The sequence below is a fragment of the Dermacentor andersoni genome, chromosome 2 (genome assembly GCF_023375885.2).
Source record: "Dermacentor andersoni chromosome 2, qqDerAnde1_hic_scaffold, whole genome shotgun sequence".
NCBI lineage: Eukaryota > Metazoa > Arthropoda > Arachnida > Ixodida > Ixodidae > Dermacentor > Dermacentor andersoni.
This window is the reverse complement of record NC_092815.1, coordinates 175,673,691-175,690,531: the sequence shown is the minus strand read 5'-3', so window position 1 is coordinate 175,690,531 and position 16,841 is coordinate 175,673,691. Positions and strand designations below refer to the sequence as shown.

Here is a 16,841-nt window from a genome sequence, read left to right as displayed (position 1 = left end):
GGCCACGGCGGCCGCATTTCGATGGGGGCGAAATGCGAAAACACCCGGGTACTTAGATTTAGGTGCACGTTAAACAACCCCAGGTGGTCTAAATTTCCGGAGCCCTCCACTACGGCGTGCCTCATAATCAGAGAGTGGTTTTGGCACGTAAAACCCCATAATTTAAATTTTTATCTGGGGCTCGGGCTAAATTTTGTTCACTAGCTAAGCCTACGCTGTTGTGTCTTCCAGTCGGCATCATTCGTGTCGTCCACAGCAGTGTCAGACTTCTTTGTCATATGTGGTTTAGGAATAACTATTGGATTCTCGTTTTCTCTCCATCTCATGTATTATAGAAGGCGCTGGTTTTCCCTGTCGTTACAGTTAACCAAATGAGCCAAGCTGTTTTTATTTCGTTGAGGCACGATTCCTGGATATGACTTCCTCTTGAATTGCTACCACATTATTGCTCTTCAGTTCATTAGAGATCATAATTCCCTATTACTCTAAGCTAAAGTTAGGGCCTAAATTCGCCGCTGCATTGCCACTTATATTCTCAAGCCTCTGCAAATATCTTGTAATGTCCGCCAGCAGCACTATGCCGTTCGCATCCATCAGCCCGGGTACCATCTGCTGCGCCTTTTGCCAATCACGGATGTAAGATAGATAAAACCTAATTCCCTCCTTTCCAGTCGTCTTTCTATATGTTGGCAGCGACAAAATTCTCTCTGGTAATTTCAGAGCGCAGCTCTAAGTCGCCCGTTCCTGTGGCGAGCGTCGGCGTCCCTCGTCCTACTTCGGCCTAACCGAGCGAACGAGCACAGCGAAATATTAAAGAGAACGCGGAGCGCAGCGGGGGGTGAAAGACGCGAGGTGGAAAGCGGAGGAGGGTATGACGAAAGTGAGAGAAGAAAAGCGTAGTGTGGCGACGATGGCTACGAGATGGCGCCAGAGTATAGCGCGCGTTGTATGGGAGGTCTGTCTGCAGCGGCTGCATGCTGGGAATGGAGCCCACGCGTCACCCACGCGCTGGCTCTCGCGATCTCCAGATTAGCGAGGTCGTCGCGCCGCGCTTCGCTCCTTTTGAAACGTACCGCACAAGACAGGTCTAGTCCGTCTACCACACAAGACAGGAATAGCCCACCGCCCCAAGCAGGGTGGGCTGTTCTAGACATTGACTAATTCCGCCCCATTGTCGAACTCGCCCGTCTTGCGAGCGCTGATCAGCCCTGAGCAGGCCCAGAGGGCTGCTACAAATTCTCTGGCTGTCTCAAAATGCCGCCATCACCAAATTTGACGATATTGCAGAATTTGACACCATTCAGAACGAGGAGCATTAAAAAAATTGCTGAAGTAGAAATGATGTTCCAGAAGAAAAGCCGCACCGCCGCGATCTTAAGAGAGACATAATAAAACAGGTCATAGTGAAGGAAAACGTCACAAAGAAGCGCTTTTATAAAACCCCACAGATTTTAACGTGGCTTATTTTGTCGTGCATACACTACTCCTCGACGTGTATCTTTGTGTTAGAGGTTTTAGGGCGAAGCTTGAACGTCGTGACAGATTTAGCTGGCGATAACGCCATCAATACTCGGCCGTAGAAGATGCTTTCATCGGGAACAATCACCTTTTATTGTTTTAATAGCCGAGCGTTTGCACTAACAGACCCAACGCACTTAAGGTGTAAGCGGACCTCTGCCAACAAGGTTCTATTCCAGAGGCGAAGTAGGGGAAAGCACGGGTTTCACCGTTGCTAGTAGGTAGCTGCGGGAGTTTTCCCTCCATCAATATATTTAAAACCTCTTTGGCCTTGAATAGCTGAACCTAGTTAAACCTCTTTGGTTTGAAGGAAAATCGTCAGCGTCCGTAGCTGGAAGAGAAGGAGAGAGAGAGAGAGAGAGTGACTGTGGAAAGGAAGAGGCGCTGTTTCCTGCAACCTTGTAGGGAACACGTCTCAGTGCCTTGGAGAAGTGGAGAAGAGCATAAAGAGGAAAGAAGGGACAGAAAAGGTCGAGGGTGGCCACAGAGGTCAAAGCTCTATCACCTTCCTCACACCTCTTCTTCCCAAATTTCAGTTCAATGTTTTGTAGAGTTGTTTTCGGACTCCGGGATATATTGCGGACAACAACATCATAACAGGTGAACGCTTGAATAAGTAAATTTCTGCAAAGGTTGCAAATAAGCTATACATAATTAACATTTATCGTTATTCACTCACAGCAGTCTTCCTCCTTACAACGTGCCTCGCATATTTCATCGACTAGACGAGGAAAATCAGCTACGGGCCTCGTATAACACATTAAAACTTCGAGAAAATATGTATTCCGTAATTATTTTCGAAGCAAAAAATTAAACTACTTTTATTATCGGCCTGGAATTCTACCTCTTAAATGTGGGGAACCTTCCAGCCCGCTTTTGCCGTGTTGAGTTAATAGCCATAATCCCCTAGAAAGCCACGCCCCTATGGCCCCTGCCGCGTCCTGGGCTGACACGGGTAACCAACAGGCCGCGAAGTGGACGAGGCCGTCGACTTCAGAATTTGACAATGGGCGCAACCCCAAGCAGACTTCAACAGCCACAAGACCACGAGAAGTGAATTACCATTTCGGTGGGGACCTCTCCACCGATTTTAACGACTGTACGCGAGGGATTATTTAAGGCCGTCCTGGTCCCCGTGTTAGGCAGAACATCTCGAAACTCGGACAGAGTCACAACCATGTACCACTGAAGCGAATAGATTCTTCCTCATTTTCATCATCGCGATGCCCGCATTCGTCGCCGTCTCCTGTTTCATACGGTGAAAAATCACCTCACCCAGTCGAGATCTTATCAATACAAGCTTCAAGCAGTCGGTATACGTCACCCACAGGATGCCCTCATTTCCTATAAAACAAAGCCCGTGCCGTTTTTGCCAGGGAAGCGAGAATAATTTGTAAGCGTTTCGTATGACGTATCTAAAGAGGCCAAAACATGGCTTTGGCAGTTTTCATGTACCCCTAATTAATAGACACGTATAGAAATTTCCCTCCGTATCACCCCTAAGACTTCTCACATTTCTTAAAAATACAAATGTCGTTAGTGATCTTGTTTTTTTTTTCGGCGATGCGCGAAAAGTGGCATATCACGTCTTTGAACCCATCCAGTCTCAAATTCGAAACCAACGAAGCTCGATGCTTTGCCTCGGCAGGTGAAATGTGAGCGGAGTGAGGCTGTAGACGACGGTCAGCTAAATCTGTCTCTACGACGACAGGCTGTTGTAACGAATGAAAAGATTTGTGAATTCGGTCCCGGAATTGACGGCTGGGACCCTACGAGGGTTGAGCGCATGCCAGTAATTGCTGAGCATCGTACCCTTCCTTCGCACTCTGGGTGAGCGGGCTGTCAGTGCGCAGGATCTTGCGACCGGCCCAGACCCCAACGGCGATGACGGCGATGTAGTAGAGGATGATGGTCAGCGCACCGACGAGACTCACGGCCATGGCGCACCGCTCGGGGATTCTTCTTCTTCTGCCGCGTGCGAGGTTTGCGCTGCTGATGATGATGATGACATCGGACACTGACGCATACTCATAAAGGAGAAATGGCAAATTAGCGGGCGCTGTACCAATAAGACAACAAAAAAAAGGGGGGGGGGGGCAGGGAGGGGTATCGTAGTAAATGCATTAATGAGTATAATAAAGATAAAGCTCAATACTAGTTATATTATTTTTCATGAATATTTACTTAGGAATAGAGAAAAAACAACGTTGTTTATCAGTCGGTCTATGGAATGCTGAAAAAACTAAAGGCAAAAATCAAAAGGAAAGGAGGGAAAGCAGGATTACTTGAAAACGAATGAAATACAAGTCATAATTTGGGTAAGAATTTCAAATAAAGAAAGAAGGAACGCTGTAAATAAGCGAAACAAATATATGTAGTATACTGACCACTAAGATAACGGGAAGCAAGGACTTAATATACGCCAATCCCCCCTCGTGGGTATGTGCCATGTGTCGAAGGCGACGACGACGACGACCACCACCACCACCACCACAACAACAACAACAACAACAACAACAACAACAACAACAACAACAACAACCCCTTATTGTTCCTTCGACTCTGTGGCTGAAGCTCAGAGCCGACGCCCGGAGCGAATGGTTAGTCAGTGAATTTCAGTGAAGTCCAAGCTGGCGGAACGAGCTTCGAGAAGTCTATCTCACTGCGTCGAGAATCCTTTTTCCTTTTACTCTGGTACACCTGAAGCGGCAATGAAATTATTGCACCGATTTCAACGGAACGTGTTTTTTTTTCGTAATTGCTTCTCTCGTTCCTCTTTCTAAATACTTTTGTAATTGTACTCTCAGACTGACTGTGAGCAATAAAATATACATCAATGTGAAAGCACTATATGCCCCACTACGCGAATATCCGGCGTTGTCGTCGGCGGCGTGACCGAAAGATGGTACCCAAAATGGCCGATAGCGCGAAGAGCAAGAACACGTAAAAATATATGCTCGAATTGACGTTAACTTTTTCAGGCAGGTTTCTGTAAACAAAGTAAATTATTGCCTTCGAAAAGAAAATAGAGAAATTTCGGTCTGGGATGGAATCGAACCCGGGCCTCCGGGATACGAGAAAAGCATGCTTCCCCACCGGTGAGCGCGTTGCTTGAGCGATGACGTTATGAGGCAAGAAGGGGAGTGGAAGGAGGTCTTCATATTGTGTGAGGGTACATAATATGGCTCATTCTGGAGAGGATAATCAGTGGATGCTTGCAGCGAGAAGTCACGTGAGGACACCGTCTCGAATACATACAGTGTGTACAATATACATTTAGTTTGTGCAACTAAACGAGTACTTGTAAAGGTGAGCAAAATATGTGTGACGCCAGGAAACGAGCTGTATTGCTTTTCGCATTTTCAAGAAAAAGAAAAGAAGACGTTGGTGGAAGACAGGTGGATTAAAACCGCCGCTGAAAAAGGCAGTTTCTGAATGGTTTTTGTGATTTCGATGAAAGAGAGAGATCGATGAAATGGGCAAGGCAGGCAGGTTAATCAGAGGGGACGATCCGATTTGCTACACTACGCTGAGGAGAGGGGGAGGGGAGGTAACGTGAGAGAAATGTATAGAGAAAGAACGAAAGGGAACACACACACACATACACAAATACGCATACACATACACACATATATATACACACACGCACACAGGTGGTTACTATAACCGTATGCGATTCCAATCACGATTACGTAGTAGCCCATAGGGACACCATAAACATTTCAGGCCGAGCGAAATGCATGCAAATGCACATGCATTTGTACGAACAATCTGCACCTACCAGCTAAACCTGCTTTTAATATTGCTCTTCCGCTTACAGGTTCACATTTATATTATATGACCCTTGAATATTTAGGCGTTTATGAAACACATACCGAGTGGGTGTTGAACATTCGAGGCAAAACACATTTTCCTGCCGCAAGGAATGCCCACAGTGCACTCTTGATTTACAGATTAGGTAATGCTGTATACCGTCACACAACCCGCCTTGGTCGCCAAGTGGGAAGTCCTCGGGAAAAAAAAAAGAGAAAAAAAAAGATAAGAAAGAAAGAAAAGAGAGAACGAAAGTAAGTGAATACGGTGGCGCAGTTTCATGCCCCATAGATACACATGTACTCGGAGGGACTCGGCATTGAAGTCCACTGGATTAACTTTGAGAAAGTGGCGTTAGTCAGAGTTATTGTTAATCTCAGTGTACATGTTTATGCACTTCGTGCTCGTTGACATGTGGCAGTCATGGCTGGGAACCGAACAGAATAATATAAGGACGGAGCTGAACAATCGCATGGTAAAGATTAGCACGCGTACACGTCACACAAGGAAAAATAAAACACAGAGAAATTGAGCATTCTTTTGTTTCACGAGGATCAATACATGCCCATACTTGCAAGGGCTGACGCATTTAAGTAATACCTCTTTCCAAAAACAATTGAAGATTGGAACGCGCTATCACATAACATAACCAAACCAGAACAGTTTAAAAATTGGTACTTGCTTATTATTCTGCTATGTAGCCATGCTCAAACATTATTAGCTTCTTTGTGCTGTGATAGGTAGCGTGTGCGCTGTGACATGATTCGAAATGGTTCTACGCGCTGTTTACGAAGTTCCTGTGTACGGTGTTGAAAATGTGATCTTGTGTGGTACAGCTGTTGCTGCTTGTAATGTTCGGAGTCTGTAGTGCAATGTTAATTTGAAATGTAAGCGGATATTCTTGTGTAGAATTTGCATTAATTAAGGAGACGTGTTGTATTTTCTGGTTCGACTTGCGTATACAGCACTCGTCTCTGTAGCGATCTTTGAAGTTTACTGTATGGTTACTGCACCTTCTTTTACAAAGCGGTTTTACAAAGTTACAGAGACCACTTCGGCATTCCTTGACGTGAGCGAAGATGTCGGAACGTGGTCGTTCGTCAATTTCGCCCAAGTGGAAAATGGCCGTCGCTTGCGGGGATCGAACCCGACGCTTCGTCCTCGTCAGCAGAGCCCCGACCAGAATGCGCAGACCGCCAGCGTGCCGCTGCCGTGGGTCGCCGCGTTATTATTAAGCGGGCACGCTACGAATAAGACCGGTGTATGCGGAATAAACCGAGAAAGCAAGGAAGGGCTTCAATTCCGAAGTGAGGGGTCGAGATCCGGTCGCGTAGCGGCTGGGCGGCCGCTGAGAGCCAAGGTCGTCGGTCAAGTGGCACCTTTCGCGCGTACACGCTTGCACGGCCGACAGTCTCGAACAAATGCGAGGTACGCGTTCGTGAAAAGCGCAGTGATGCGAAGAGGGGGCGACATTCCTCGCAAAGGTGCGCCCCGCTCCCTCTGGCTGTGAAACTGGTCCTTTCTTTCTTTCTTTTTTTTCTCGAAAACGAGACAAGGTGCACCGTTTCTTTGAGCGCGCGTAATAGCAGGTGAAAGCGCTTTGTGGCCGGCAGCGGCAAGGGGGAGGGGGCCGGGGTGGGGGGTGAGAACAACAAAAGAGAGCACCTAGAACACGTTACGTGCTTCGAAACGGCTCTATAAAAGACCACCCACTTCCATCAAGAAGTGTCAGTGCCGACCCAGCACTCGTAGCTGCAGACATGATCGCTCAGGTAAGTTCCGGGGAGAACGGCCCAACTCGCGTTCTGTGTGCGTTCAGGAGCGACTATACTCGGCGCATGGCTTCCGAGATGGTGGTACGGCACACGGCTTCCCCCGTGCTTGCTCAACCATCTCGGAGAGACCGTAAGCTAACTTCGAACGTCGCCGGCGGCACACGTTTGCCGACCACGGCGGTCGGGAAACCTGCAGCCCGCTAGTGTGTTGTAACGATACAACAGATCTGACAGTCGTAGAGCCTTTGCCAAAAAACGGTAAAATGCAGTATGAACCAGATTAAGCGGCCGTCTGGACTCCCGAGTGGCCGCGTGGACACGGAGCCTCACGGCTTTCGAGCGTCAGGACATGTGTTCCCGTTGTGGGGCGAACGAATAGCTGGAATCGCAAGCTGGGTTCTATCTACGTGTCGTAGCACGAGCTCCGGCTGTAACATCATACGCGTATGGCAGAGATTGTAACTGTATAAAAGCAGGCTGGTCCCATTTTCAAAACTGTGTCTGCGCATGCATGTCACCATGTGCCCGCTATCGGCTGCGGCGCTTTCCTCGAGAATCATAGCCGGTAATGAAAAATCTCGCGGATGTCGCGGTTAGCTGTTCAGTGCCTCATCAAACAGACTTCGGGAAACATGTTTGAGAGTCCTTAATGACTATTCTGTCGTTTTTCTTGGCTACAAGTACGAGTAGAACTGTCGAAACCATGTCGTTTTGAGCGTTCGAGAGGTTCGAGAGCGCCGCCGCTACTTCAGACTTTTTCGGCACCAGGGGTTGCACTGCTCGTCAACACTCCATATCACTTTGCAGGTGACGCTGTTGTTGGTCATCTCGACCGTGGCTTTTGCCGGAGGATACGGCGGATACGGACACCACGGCGGTTCCAGCAAGACGTACAGGAAACAGAATGTGCGTGCTTTTTCGTGTAGCACGATTGTTGCCATTTGCAGCTAGCAATGTAGTCTTTTCGTGAAGAGTGTTGCAAGGGAAGGTTTCGGTTTAAAACTTTAGATGCCGAAGTATGAGAAGTGCGCTTAGTGTGCGTAATACGGTGGATTTCTGCAGTTTTTCTTTTATTTCATTTTCGTCGCGGAAATACATCAGTAGTCTAAAACGCGCGTTCTTTATTTGGAGCTAGTATTGAAAAAAAAAAAAAAGCTAATTACAAGAAAGTGTGTGGCTTAACGCCCCGAACCTGAAATGCGGTGTAGCGGAGGGCTTAGGAATAATTTCGACCACCTGGGGTCCTTTTTAGTGCGCATAAAACGAGGTGCACGACCCTTTCTCCATTCCGCCTCCATCGGAATGTGGTCGCGGTGATCGGCAATCGCGCTCGCGGTCTTGTGCTCAGCGTCGCTTCGGCATAGCCACCGAGGGTACTTATTTCGACTCCTCTCTCACTCGAAAGGTTCCGAACTGTGTAGTTGCCACTGCATTCACTACTCTGCTCGAACAGCAAATGTTGTGATGTTGCGTTGCTCACATGTTGCACTGCCGTCGTTTGTATACGTTACACTCATTCGCGAGATAAAGCTGCTCAGAAAGCTCTAGAACTCCCCTGTCGGTCTTCTCGTTCGCAGGACCACGGTCACTACAGCTTCGGCTACGACATCGTCAACGGCAAAGGCGCCGTCAACGGCCGTCACGAGACCGGTTCGGCGTATGGCCCCGTGCACGGCTCCTACTACCTGGGTGACATCGACGGCCGCCACCGGCAGGTGCACTACGTCGCCGACAAGTGGGGCTTCCGGGCCATGGTGAAGACCAACGAACCGGGAACCAAGAGCAGCCTTCCGGCCGCCGCTCCTTACCACTCGGCGCACGGCAAGACGGTGCCTGCCTACGGACACGGCGGATACGGTGGATACGGTGGACACCGAGGCTATGGAGGATACGGTGGATACGGCGGCTATGGAGGCTACGGTGGCTACGGAGGCCATGGATATTACGGCTAGGACGTAGTCGTCGTTTATCTAGTGCTCCCACGTCTGTCTCCGTTGTTGCTCTCTCTCGTACTGTCTTGTCGTGAGTAACTCTTATTCGTTTTAATTTTCTTTGCTCCTTGTGCATTGCTTCGCTTGGAATCTGTACGAAGCGATGTACCTGCAGCTTTATGATTATTATGAAAATTAACATTTATCATGCCAGTAGTGTGAAGTGTATATACAATACCGTTGAAAGTGAACGGTAAACAGAGGCATGATAGCAGAGCGAATTGTATTGGCCGCTAATACCAAGGAAATGAAGGTCCTGCATATCTACAGCTTCCCTCATTTATATTGCGCTCCACTTTTATGAGAATGAAATCCACTGCAATATAACCTCATCGGTACAGCAACGGCCGAATTAAGGAGCGTCTGCCTCTTGATTCTTCATTGTCTCAGAGTATAGTCAAACCTTCAAAAGTGATAGATACTACATCATTTGTCCCGTGACTTTACTAAGTCACGCCTTCTAAATAGTAGCTTCACCTCTTCAGAACGTATGAAACATTCACACTGCAACAAGCTCTTATCATATACAATCAGGGATCAAAGTCTGTGAAGTGCTTGTACTGCTAAGAAAACGAATTTTCTCCTAGCCTGACGCATGAAAATGTGAAATCAGTATCTTAGCCAGTGATTCGTTGTACGAACAACCCAGTTTGCACGAACTTACGTTTGATGCCGTGAGTCGATGCCACGAAGATGTTTACTTTCTCGCTGCAACAGCAGTTCACGAACTCGTTGTTTCCGCCTGTGCATTCTTCACGGCTACTGCAAAGTTGTAACTTAGTCAAATGAAACTAGAACAGAACACTACAGGCAGAAACGGCCCGGCTAAAGTAACAGCGCAATTTCGTTGACATTTCCTTTTAAAGTTGGATGGTCGTCTACTGTAAACGAGAACCGGCCGTGATCTTCATCATCCAGTGAGAACCCCAACCTTTACATTTCCCTTTCATGGTTCAATTCTCTTCCTCTCACTTAATTTGTTCCCGACTGACAAATGGTATGACGTAAGAAGTCTAGTCAATACAGACTCGTCGATAGATATGCTTGCTAACTTAACGTTTATTTCATTGCCTTTCAGCGCTGCTCCTGTGATTCGTGGCTACTTCCTGTCTTCCCTGCTTTAGCATATTTATGAAAACCAAAGAAAAGTACCGGATAACAGAGGACCTCGTGTGTGCTCGCCCGTGTCAAGACGACGACGACATTTCCTCAAATGTGCGCTTTCCTTCTCCTGCTGGTGATACCACTGTGCCCTCTCGCTCTTCGTGGCGTTTTGCTTTTCCAGCGTCCGCGTCTCCGCTTTATGTGAAAGAACGCAGTGTAAATAAATGTACAATACCTACAAATCATAACTGCTCGTCTCTGCTTCTTTATTTACTGGGGAAATTGCCTCAAGGCGTATGTAGTAGATAAGAACAAAATGAGACATCAGATAAAAGCATGGAGTATCGTGTAGCACAGGACTGGGTCAACGAGTTTGCTCATTTGTTGTCCGTTAGCCTTGGAACTTTACACTTGAGCTTCATCTTCTTGAGTGCCTTGCGCCCAATAACCTGAGCACGAGGGCACAGCCACCGAAGGAAATGAGTGTCCGCCGCAGGCACAGAAGACGGGAACTTAGGACACATTCAAAGGTTGTCACTCGCACATCTCCAGGACGATGTGACAGCAGGCGTGACAGGGCCACCAAAGCCCGAACCCCCCGAAGACAAGCTTGCCAACCCGGGAATGGTTGTAGGGGAAAGAGAGAGATCGGGGTATAAGCGTACGTGTGTCCGGCAGGTAGAATGGACTTCTGGGCTTAGTTTTACTTGCCTCTTAGACTGCGTTTTTCCTGCCCGACACTCCTCAATCGAGAATGAAATTATCGAGTTTTGCTTCGCAAAGCCGGTGATCTGGCTACGAGAGACGCTGTATCGATTAGCCCTGATTAAATTTTGATTCCGCGGCCCTTCTCTCATCCAAGGAGTTTTTTTAAATGAGACCCCGAAGCACGACACACGACGGCTTTTGAATAACTGTATTGCAAACCCACTGAATTGCGGAAGCAGTAGAAAGGAGCTGCATCCGACACTTTATGTCCTACAGCGGAACGCCATATCCTCTTTAAGCCGCTGCGGGGCGTACAACTCTCCGCAAGAAATAAAACGGAAACAAAATTATTGGTGTTCGCCGTCTGGAGCAACAAAGGGCATCAACGCAAGGCCCACTGTCACAGAAGTGGCATTTACTGCGATGTCTAGGCCACTGCTTTTCCGAAGGCAGTCTAGCGGAACTTGTGGCACGAGTTGGTACTCGGAAGCAATTTAGGAATTGGTGCGAAAACATAAACACGCAAAACAAGCTCCAGCAGGAACAAACGCTGCTTCCAGTTTCTCTCTCTCTCTCTCTCACGTGTTGGCTTTCGCCCCGATTCTTCAATGATGAAGGCAATGCTTGGCGAACTCGTTCATGGTCATTGCGGAAGAAACACGCCGCAGATCTTAAAACAGAGCGAAATCGCAACTGTGAAGATTGCGGAGCCACGAGCCAGCCAGCGGCGAGAAGGCCGCGCCGCGTTTCCGAGACGGCCACTGACGGCTGGGAAAGAAGGTTTTAAGGTCCTTTCCACCAGAAGGATGGGCGGGGGCGATTTGTTTTCTTCTGCCCATAATATTCACGTTATGAATGCATGGTTAGTAACTGCAGGATTTACAATACGCGGAAAAAGCGCGTATTGACGTATTTCGTGAAATTATTAGGGCCTGTTTGCCATATACCTACGACTTTCCGCAAGTCAGTGAGATCATTGACTCAATCTATGGCGGCACACAGACGTAACGCCTTGCGGTTTTGCTTAAAGAGAGAGACAGGGTGGATAGAAACGCCGGGCGGTTAACCAGAGGCAGCTCTTGTTGGCTACCTTGCACATGGGGAACGGGGTACGGTAATAAAAAAGAGTCTTGCGTAAAGCTTCCAATAATCAGCAGTGAAAGTTCTGCACGACTGTTTGACGCGAAGAGTACGAGAAGCAGTATACGAGACCGCCCTGCTGGTACTCAAGTTATCCAGAAATATAATGCTCGGCAATTGATGTTTTTAAGATACGAGAAGTCCGTGAGCATATATTTCTTTGTCCTCGGTCGCTGTATAGCTGGGAACTTATCCGACCTTTGAGACACGTGCAGTGCGCTCTAGTTCTGCTGCTTTATAGAATATTTCCGGCTTGAAATAGGGAAATGTAGAAATAGGAAAAAAGGCGTAGGGGAAATGACGTAGCAGGATCCAACACACATTCGTATGCCACAGTCTAATTCGCGGCTCTAGTTGTTTACTGGGCACCTAGCGGACACTTTGTTGTTCGCAATATCTGGAACAGCACAATGCACTACGCCATGCACAACGGGCCCTTTCTCCAACCGATGTGGACAAGCTGGATTTCGCGCGCCAGCCGTAAAATTAATAAAGTAGACAGCCGAGTGAAGTTGGCGCTATAATTCATTGCGGCGAAATGAGCGATATTCGGCGCTCGTTTGTAACATTTCCTCTTTTCTTTTTGTCTGCCGCGCCATTCATAGCAATGAGCCGTTAAACTTCTGATATCGAGATTGGCGGGGTGTAAGAGTCAGCCTAAGGTCGGCGCTAGGTGCATCAGTGAGATTTCTACTTACTTCGCCATCCGCAGGAGCGTTCAGTCGACATGCAGAGTTGTCGCTACATTTAGTAATCATGGGCAGTGAACGTCGGGAAAAGTGGGCGCTTGCTGCTCTCAGCTGGACGTGATGCATCGGTGACCATGGTAAAATGGCATCTCCACTGCAGATAAATACTTAAATACTTATTCCCACGCCATGTGGGAATCAGTGTTACGTAAAACATGACGATGCCGTACGTTCTCCTATAGTGTTATTATCAATACCCGTGGACGGCTTTGTCGCAGCTCGGTATCACGCTCCTCCGGTGCTTGATGACGCCGAACTTCGAGGCGTATACGCCTCTTGTGCGGCTGTTCCAGGGGCCCTCGTCTCGGTATTACATGCAGTGAAAACACGGCAGTGAGACGAGCGGCTGTTTCTGGATTTTGGTCGCACAAGTAGCCCTTGATTTTGTTGTGCAGTGTCAGACAACACGGAAAGCCGAGCGCGTGCTTTCACCGGCCGACCTGGTCCGATCCCGCTGGCGGTGCAACACCGCACGCCGTGTCACAGCGCTAGCTGTCACATGACAGGGATGCTGAAGACTGGTGCGTTGTCACGTTTATAACTAAATTGCTGCCAAGCGGCACGACCAGCGCACCTACAGCATCCCAAAGCGCTAGCGGGGACGATGGAAGGACTCCTCACGTTATTTTCCTTTCCTGGTATGCCTGCGTCAACCTATCACAAGAACTTCCTATTACATCTTACAGTATCCGGTTCATCTTGTACAAAAAAGACAATTGCTAATATGCCATATGATTTGTTCATGTTATTGGGACTTAATTCATTATAGACGAGTGGCATGATCGACAGCCACTTCGCTCGACAAGGTCTGTCTTTCGAGATCGAGGCTGCCCAAGTGCGTAGCGTGGTCGAAACTTTCATGCCGTTCTTGAGCGGCTTTCGCTTCGGGACGCTTGTGTTTCTTTGGCTTATTTTAATGCGAGAGCGTTAAGGGCCCCGCGTCGCAGAATATCCGGTGTCGGTGTAGGCGTCGCCGTCTACGGCCGAGAAAATACTCCCAAACCACGCATATTCTATACGGCACTAAAGTTGTTCTTCTATCCCTGAAGTTGGTCGTACCTTGCCTAACGTTCTTTACAAAGGTATTCCTCGGCATTTTGAGAATGGCAGCCCTCAAACAAATTCCATGAAACAAAACACCGACAGTGCATGCCTTTTATGTTACATCTTCGCACACTAAAATAACAAAGGTGCGAAACAACAACAGGAGGTCGGCCCACGCAAGAGGCCGCGTTTCTATCAGAAAGCTCGCCTTCATGGACAGATTCCGCCGTTAGCGTTTCCCAGTGAACATTACGCTACACTTGCCCGGAAGCGTGAGAAGCAGTCAGGGATCTCTGCTATCGCTTTAACTCTTAAAAGCGAAGCTTAAGCGCCCTCCAATTTCTTTTACCTTCAGTGTGCTTTGTAGAAACTATGCGCTTGTTTTCATGCGCATGTTTGAAATGTGACATAAATAATGTTTGCTCTAGGTTACTAAAATTATTTCCATGGAATAAAGAAAAAAACGTCTGTTGCCTAATGGCCACAACAGGGCGCTGCGCTCAAATGCCACCATCTAACCTGTATTTTTTTTTTGAAAAATGTGTAAGCATTCTAACTGTACTTCACGTATTTTCTGAGTGCCACATTTCCATGTCTTTAGCCGCTTTCCCGTCTACCTTAGTCACAGGTAGTCCATGGTCGAATAGGTAGCGAATTGGGTTGCTGTGTGAAGGGACAGGGTTTGGAACCAACCATCGGGCCAACTTGGCTCACAGAGTATGCCGACATGGGTCACGCCGACAAGGGCCACTGTAGGCGCAGGCCTGTGTGGGCACCGCTGTTCGAAGAAACTCTTTGACGCCATCTTGAAGCACTGCCTATGAGCCAGTAGGTCAGTGATGGTGCTCAGTGAACATCTTTGACGTTAACTTGGGTTACTGGTTGTGTGCCAGATGGTGAGTGCCGCTCTTCAATGAACTTCGCTTGAAGCCAATTTGGGTAACTAAGCATATGCCACTGGGATCGTGCCGCTCTATACAACGACGGAAAAGGTCATTTATGTTTCTCCGACGCTGGGCACATTGGAACCAACGTCACACGAGTTCGTCAAGGACAGCAGCCAGTGAAAGCTTTTCAATGAAAGTGTTTCACGCTAACGCTCTTGCGAGCTGCGCCATGAATGCACTATACTTCGTTCCATACATAGCAGTCAACGCTGTGAATGCTGCGCAAGAAGTTCGCTCGAAAAACATTATCACTCCGCGCTTCTCGTCTATGCTTCACTGGGCGGAACCATCAATGCGTCGTTGCGCGCCAGCGGTGTTCGCTCGCGCTAGCATGGACGTGAGGCTTCTCGCGACGGTTTGCGAATAAAAAAAAAACCCGAAAAGAGCAACAAAAAATAAAACTGATCTGAAACAAGCCATTAACAGCCGTATACCACGGTGTGTTTATTTGTGAGGGATTAAAACTTGTTACGTTCAATATGGAGCCCATATAAAGAACGGTTGCGCACAAGTGCGGTCACAAAACATCGAGCTATATCCAAGTGCGAACGAAACCACTGCAAGAAGTCTCTCTAGCCTCCACAGCGTTGACTGCTATGTATGGAACGGAGCATAGGTATGTGCCGCTCTTCAATGAACCTCTCCACAACTTGGGTTACGGAGTATGTGCCACTGGGTGTGCGGCCAAGCGAGCGAACGATTCTCAGCGTTCGAACGCATTGGTGTGCCACGCTTCTAGTCTCGGAGGCCACGCGGAGACTTCTCGGCAGTGCCATTAGATGGCGCAGCGAGTCCAGAAAGAAGCCAGAGAGAGGAGCCCCGCTGCCGCTCTGCGCGTTTGTCAGCGTTCATACGCACCGGTTCGCCACGTGTTCCGAAGGTTTCGTGCTGGCACACGTAGATGACAACGAGTGTTCTTAGGGAAGCGCAAAAGAGAAGTCCCACTGCCGTACAGGCCTCATGCATATATGCTATATGCCTCATGCATATAGTATGTTCTGTCGGTACATTGGTTCAATTCTAAGCGCATTACCGTGGACAGTAATCGCGACATGGGTTGTGCCGAGTTTTTATAATTATGCGATTGAGGACACACGGTCGTACGCCGGGCCGTACGAAGAAAACCCGGATAGAGAACCTAAAATGAATCGTAGACTTTCGAAAGAGCGTTACGAACCATACCGAGGCAGAGAAACAAGCACCGCGAAGACAGCGCTAATCCTAAGTGGCGTTTATTGAAAGTCATGAGAATACATGCAAACAACAACAACAACAACAACAATAATAATAATAATAATAATAATAATAATAATAATAATAATAATAATAATTTATTATCAAGTCTGCAACTACAAATACAGAAATCAGGTTCGCCTAAGCCATCACAGTGGCTTGTCAAGCGAAACCCGGCAGTCAGCAACAAGGCTCAGCCACAAAAACTGAGTTTTTTAGGAAATAAATAAGATGACATTGAAACCTAAGGTAAACATCGATAAAGTACAAGGCACAGAAATATATGCGAATAGTGGCTGTGGAAAAAAAAGCACATCTGTTTTTTTCACGAAACGTGTGCATCTTCGGTCGTGTATCACATACCTCTCTCACGTGGACTGTCCTATGGGGCCGGCCGTTGCATTAATGATCGCATGCATGAGCATCGCTATTTGCTACCTATACAGCTACAGGCGGGAACTTGCCGTTACATTGCAAAAAGCACGAATACCGACCACATTTTGATAGGGTATCGATTGTGGGGAGAGAGCGCAGTAAACTGGAAAGAGAAATAAGCGAAGCGTTCCACATCAAAAAGTTGGGCGCGCATACATGTGTAAGTGAACATTCGGTCCCTATCATTGATAAAGAACTTCACTCTTTAAATTTATCATGCTAATCCAAGTGTTGTTGCCCTTGTCGGGAAAGGGTGTGACTGGGCTTCTTCTGTGCGTGTATATTTTTGTTGATCTTTTCAATATACGTTGTTATTCTTCTTGGTTTTATACACATGCTGTTAGGAATGGCCGGCCGGGGTGGCAACGTGCCAGCTTTTTCAGC

General features: G+C 47.8%; 2 protein-coding genes across 2 annotated transcripts in view; one reads left to right on the top strand and one right to left on the bottom strand.

Annotated features, from left to right (window-relative positions):
* LOC126540869 (high-affinity choline transporter 1-like) overlaps nt 1-3,458 on the bottom strand; it is a 37,572-nt gene extending 34,114 nt beyond the window's left edge. The window contains exon 1 of the mRNA XM_072286188.1: nt 3,331-3,458. Coding sequence (XP_072142289.1) covers nt 3,331-3,458 — 128 coding nt within the window. The remainder of the gene's footprint in view (nt 1-3,330) is intronic.
* A 3,578-nt stretch (nt 3,459-7,036) lies between these two features.
* Nucleotides 7,037-10,449, top strand: LOC126540416 (adult-specific rigid cuticular protein 15.7-like). Its single transcript, XM_050187231.3, has 4 exons — nt 7,037-7,103; nt 7,914-8,012; nt 8,684-9,128; nt 10,176-10,449. The coding sequence occupies exons 1-3, from the start codon at nt 7,092-7,094 to the stop codon at nt 9,056-9,058; spliced, it is 486 nt and encodes a 161-aa protein (XP_050043188.1). The 5' UTR covers nt 7,037-7,091; the 3' UTR covers nt 9,059-9,128; nt 10,176-10,449.
* Nucleotides 10,450-16,841: the final 6,392 nt, after the last annotated feature.

Excerpts from the sequence above, each read along its gene's own strand:
- LOC126540416 (XM_050187231.3), top strand. Across the intron at positions 8,013-8,683 it reads AGACGTACAGGAAACAGAAT|GACCACGGTCACTACAGCTT; the intron begins GTGCGTGCTTTT and ends TCTCGTTCGCAG.